General features: G+C 34.2%; 1 protein-coding gene across 1 annotated transcript; it reads right to left on the reverse strand.

Annotated features, from left to right (window-relative positions):
* Window positions 1-2,923: 2,923 nt before the first annotated feature.
* On the reverse strand, window positions 2,924-4,139 carry LOC146168433 (uncharacterized). Its single transcript, XM_083390957.1, has 3 exons — window positions 3,954-4,139; window positions 3,266-3,365; window positions 2,924-3,006 (listed from the first exon to the last, which is right to left on the reverse strand). Exons 1-3 carry the CDS (start codon window positions 4,137-4,139, stop codon window positions 2,924-2,926), a joined length of 369 nt encoding a protein of 122 aa, XP_083247083.1.
* Window positions 4,140-5,639: the final 1,500 nt, after the last annotated feature.

Here is a 5,639-nt window from a genome sequence, read left to right on the forward strand (position 1 = left end):
AAAATTTTTATTATGAAGACCGTAAAGAAATATTTTCTGGGTATAGGCCATTTTTCCATAAAAATATAGGCTTAGGTCTACCTTTTAACGCAGAGATTTAAGATAACGTAGGCCTATACCGCAATTGGAATTATAGTTCGAATGACCCATTTGTTTCACAATAAAGTTATCTATCTAACGCTATCACCATAGAAATGGGATTTAATGAAATACAAATCTACTATAGCATATTTATAGTTGAATAGATAAAGTATAGGTAACAATTTTGCAAATATTTTAACACTAAACTTCAAGGTCGGTCGCCTTAGTTATGCAAGGCAAGGCGCTCAATAGCCGTAAAAAGTTACAGCGTTAAAAGGGCATAAGAATGGGCAACGCCTGACAGGAATCCCTCTTTTGTACACACGTCTATATGGAGTGAGTTAAGTCGCTTTGTAATCGCCAGAAATCTTCGTAATCCGCTTCCGCCATTCATCGCAATGTTGTGTTTAGACACGTGTTCTTTTGCCCCAGTGAAAACATATCACCGACTTGTTGCAACCCACTTTACAGCGCTTAATAGATGTTGTGATTGCCACAAAGACTTGGGCCGTTGTTGAAAACCTTCGCAGGATTGTGAACAATTTCTTTGTGGAAGGATTGTTCCGGAGAATAGGTAGTAGGCTAGAAGCACGATCATTACTTTTTGCATTTATATCAAAATGGCCAGTCACTAATTTAAATAAAGTTCGGCATAAAGGATTTGGACTTTAGACAGAAGTTTGTGTAGCATTTTTAATTAGGTTTTTGGCATTTTTCGATCTAGTGACAACTTTAGAAGGACAAACTTTTCGGTGGGTATACTAGGTAGATAGTCAGTAAAAGTGACATCTCATATTTTTCTTGCTATTTGTTGTATGCGTAGTAAATTTGTTCTTGGGATAAAAAGTTGGAAATTAAATTTTCGAAATACTGTCCTCCGTCCTATTATCTTGGTGTTACACCAATCCGTTGTTATCTATTAACAGCTATGCAGGTTATTCATCAGGGACCAGTAGGCAAAATATTTAGGTGCCTTGTCTACAAATAATTTTATTGATTTTAAATTATATAGTGTATAGAAAATCATAAAACACCAGATCAAAAACAAGAAATGCATTGGGTCTTTGTAGAAGAATCATTTTATAATTATGCGTCATTATGAACCTAGATTAGGTGTTCAGCATTTATCTAATTAACTGAACGGCACAGTGTGATATGATGTAATCAACCACTAATTTGTGCAATGGATGGCTTCGTTTCAGTCAGTCGGCGAACTTCGGTGATTTCCCTTTCATACAAGAAACAGCTGTTTCCAGACGAAAATGACGAACTAATAAGATACTGTTGGAAATGTTACAATGAGCAAAGTAATTTCTATACCGTTAACTTGGTATATTTTTAAATGTGAATATAATGGATATTAATTGCAGTCCCACCAGTTTATTTAATTAAGCTTCGCAATTATCTAGTGATGTAAATAAAAAGGTTAACTCAATATTTTATAGATACCTTAAAAATAAATGTTAATATGGCTAGTACAAAGAGATTATAAAATAATCTCTTTGGGCTAGTAGTAGGGGGATTATGATGAATTACTTTGGATTTTTGTCAATTTTTTTACTCTTACACCTGTGGATTTGTGAAAACAGTGCTTTCATCGCAGGCCGTACACTTTGCGAAAAGGCGTTTGTTTTAAATTCATAGAGCACGTGACTTATTAATAGTACATAATCAAACTAGGTTTATCACAGGTTGCTTATTAAACTAACCTTCGGCCCTTTAAAACAACAATATGCTGACAAAGTCTATGCCCAAATCAAGGGCTCCCAAACTTGTTTAGCATGCGGCATGCCAAAAAACTAAAAACAAATTTGCGTTACACTTTTGAACAACCGTACAATTACCTTCCCCCTTGAGACAAGAGAACATAGGAGGTAAATACCACAATCATATTAGTTAATCAGTTATTTAATCGATAAGGTATATTACAGTCTTACATGCTTGGCTGACTAGCCCACTTATTTGTAATACAAATAGGTTATTTTCAAAATACAAAAAAGTTCCGTCTGACTTCTTTCAGGGCACATTAATATGCCAAGAGTCTTTTAGGGCACATTAATGTGCCGCAGCACCATCTCTGCCCTTATCAGTTAAGCCAACTAATTCGTAAAACAACAAGACACTGCGGACACCGGGTTGGATATCTGCTCTGTGTATATTAATAGGTAAAATATTAATTGTCATTTTTTGTTTAAATCTTTATTAGATTTTGGTGAAAGGGCAACACAAAACTTTGATGACGTCATGAGTGGGCATGTTTGCAAACTCCTGTCGAATCTAGTCGGTCGATGGGAGGACGACGAATCGACATTGGGGTACTACAGTTTGTTCGGCACAAATTTCTGCTTCATCAAAAAGTGGACTGAAAGTCAGCAGCGCCGCAAGCGGAATAAATCACAGCCGAAAATTGCCGCTCAAGTGCAGCAACAGTCCGCGGCAAGTCGCCGGGCGAGTTACGCTAGTGTGGCATATCGTGGAAAAAGTGGAAAACGAAGCTAGTGCGTTGACCTTAAACTTTTAAACTACATTCAATTATAAAATCAATGATGGTTGTTTTTGAGCCTTTTATTGCGTTTTAGAAACACCTAAAACCAAATGTTTATTAAAAGTGATTAACGCTTTCATTTATTTATTAGAAGATAAGCTATTCTGCTAGGAAAGTGAAGCAATACTCTTCTTCTAATGTTAAGCAAATACTTATTACAAATAAATTACCTAATAATGGTAGCACAGAGAGTAAAAAAACCTACATAAGCGGATAAATCATGTCGCAAATTTAAGAAATTTATTCTAATCACGTATTCTAACAGCACTTCCACACAAATAATTGGCGAATCGTTAACTAAGAATTGTAATATTCCCGCCGAAAGTTGATAAAGGTGAGTTCCAAGACAATTCGCAGCAGAAATATGAGGCCGTTAAACACTGAAACGACACAGCACAAAATTAAGTTAGATACAACAGCATGCCAATTAAAACAATATTTCTAAAATTATGAGCAATAGTGCATCTAGGTAGGTTTAAAACGTTGTGTTAAACTTACAAAGAATCGGTAGCACAAAAAAAAAAGAGTTATTAAGTTATCCTAGACCTAATTGGAGCCAAAGGTTTGTTAATTTATTCGTACAATACATACACTAGTTCGCAATTATAGGTAAAAAAACTCAAAATATAAACATTGTACCTATAAGAAGTGTGGAGATCTTATCTGTTCTCCGTTTATGTCGCGAAGTTGTGTAGACGAACGCAAGGACAGACATGAGAAACGACATAACGTGTAAAACCTTAACAACAAAACAAATGTAATATCATGTCAGTAGGAACGCTTGAGCGAAATCTTATGCCCACCTTCACCAATTTGTTTTTTACAAAACTAATATAAACTTGGGAGTGTTTTCATGGTTCGGTTGGTTCGCGACCCTTTATGTTTTAATTTCAAAATCGTTTCATGAAACTTGTACGTGTACCTATTTACTAGACCAGGGGTCGGTTATTTACGAATAATTTGGTAATTTGGATTTAAAACTATTCTCGTTAATAACATTAAAACAGTTGTTAATCATATAAAAATTGAGCCTATATAACACGTGACTTTTAAAACTAAGTTGCCGTTTTATTGTTGGTCTTTGAATTAGTTAAATCAATCTAAATTCCATTAAGCTGCGAGCAATACCGGGAACAGACGGTGGAAACAATTTCTGACAGAAAGTACGTAGCCATCCCTTAGTCGCAGGTGCTTATGAAATTTATTTTACACTACAATACCAATTAAACAGTTTTAGTTACAGTTTTTTTAAGAATGTGGTTAAAAGGAAATATGATCCCATTTTAAACAATTACACTACGGTACAAAGTATAGTTGTAAGTGTTACCAAAGTGATGTACGTGAATTCTTGCGTGGTGTAGAGCGGTTGGCCAAAAGAATATTGCACAATGTCACTTGTAAGGACCGCAAGCAATATGAGTCCACATAATGCAGAGAGTCGAGAGAGAAGTTCGTCTTTACGCCAGGTAACAATGCCTTTTGATTCGTTATTGCCAGACAAAATTCTGGCCATTCCATCATCGAGTACTTCAAGAAATACGCATCAAACAACGTGAGTCTGGAGCCCGCTACTGCGGGTCGAAAATCATCGTGTGACGTTTGTGTCAAATGTCCGAAACACTTGTTTATACAGTCTGAAATGTAAGGCAACATACAAGTCTTGTGATGTAAGAACCTGATTGTGACATCACAAACAGTAGGTTTTTTGACGAAGAAATGATTTACAACACCTTGTATCCAGAATTATTAGAATATTAGATATTAATAGACATTTAAAAAATAAGTGATACCATTTGAAATATTTTTAAGTTAAAATTGTATTTCACGGCCGTAAAAAGCCCGTACTAAATTTAATGTAGCCTGGCACTCTACAGTCATATTTTGAAGATAGCTGCAGGGTTGCCAAATCAGGAATAAGTCCAATTTTTTTTCAATGACTTTTATTTTCTTTCGCGACACTGGTAAACTAGCAGTATTTTAAAGATTAAAGATACCTCTTCAAACTGCGTTGAAAATATGTTTGTTGCTTGCCAAAATTACTTTTACAAGAAGACTAAAACGTATAGTTAAAGGAAAAAAAACAGTAGGCCCACATAAAATTATTTAAACGTTCATGCATGGTTAGATGATTAAAATTTATAAAACTTTATGGTGTATATTGAAAATATGACAAGCAAGAAATAATTAAAGATAAATTAATCCATATTCCATATGTAATCTAGGTTTTTCTAGAAAATTTTTTCTATCGTGGACATTCATTAAATTGCCTACTGAAAAATCTTGTAGCGGTGCCATAACATATTTATTATTTCTGAGGAGTGCCGCTAGCCGTAAAAGCTGAGAAACACTGCCCTAGCTTCTTGAGTTATTCGGCGTATTAAAATAAAATTGGTGAACCCTTGGACAACTAGATTTATTTTGGCCTTTAAAATTTAGATTTGAAGTAAAATTAGATCATTTCAGCTTTACCAAATTATATTAGAATTTGATCATTATAGTTTTCTCAAATTAAATTAAAACTACCGAATTGTTGAAAACCACAATTATTTAAACTAGATTTTGAACTACACTTACATTTAAATAATAACAATCAATGTAATAGGTCTATAAATCGAAATTTATTCTCATCTTATAGGAATGTGAATGATAAATATTTGTGTGCTAATTTTTCATGCGTTTTAGCAAAGTCTATGCTTTTAGAATGAAATTCACCTGGAAGTCGTTCCGATTAAAGACTGTTAATTCAAATTGCTAACTTCAATTTTAAGTTCAGTTATACAAGGAAAATTTTCGGTAAAATTAGAATGACATTAGATTAGAACTAGGATTAGAGCACACAAGCATCCCACAAGTTAGATTAGAATTAGCCGCATATTGCTCTAGTCTAGAGTCTAGATTCAGTGAATTAGAAAACTAGAATTAACTATAGTTGTCCAAACCTACTGCCCCTTAGGCTAACGGTACACTACGTTTTACTTAGTATTTTGGTTAAAAATTGTTACCACAAGTAAAA

Source organism: Ascidiella aspersa, chromosome 1, assembly GCF_963924565.1.
Source record: "Ascidiella aspersa chromosome 1, kaAscAspe10.2, whole genome shotgun sequence".
NCBI lineage: Eukaryota > Metazoa > Chordata > Ascidiacea > Phlebobranchia > Ascidiidae > Ascidiella > Ascidiella aspersa.

Excerpts from the sequence above, each read along its gene's own strand:
- LOC146168433 (XM_083390957.1), bottom strand. The coding sequence starts at position 4,139 with ATGGCCAGAATTTTGTCTGGCAATAACGAATCAAAAGGCATTGTTACC. Across the intron at positions 3,366-3,953 it reads AATTCACGTACATCACTTTG|GTTTTACACGTTATGTCGTT; the intron begins GTAACACTTACA and ends TTTGTTGTTAAG. Across the intron at positions 3,007-3,265 it reads GATCTCCACACTTCTTATAG|TGTTTAACGGCCTCATATTT; the intron begins GTACAATGTTTA and ends GTGTCGTTTCAG.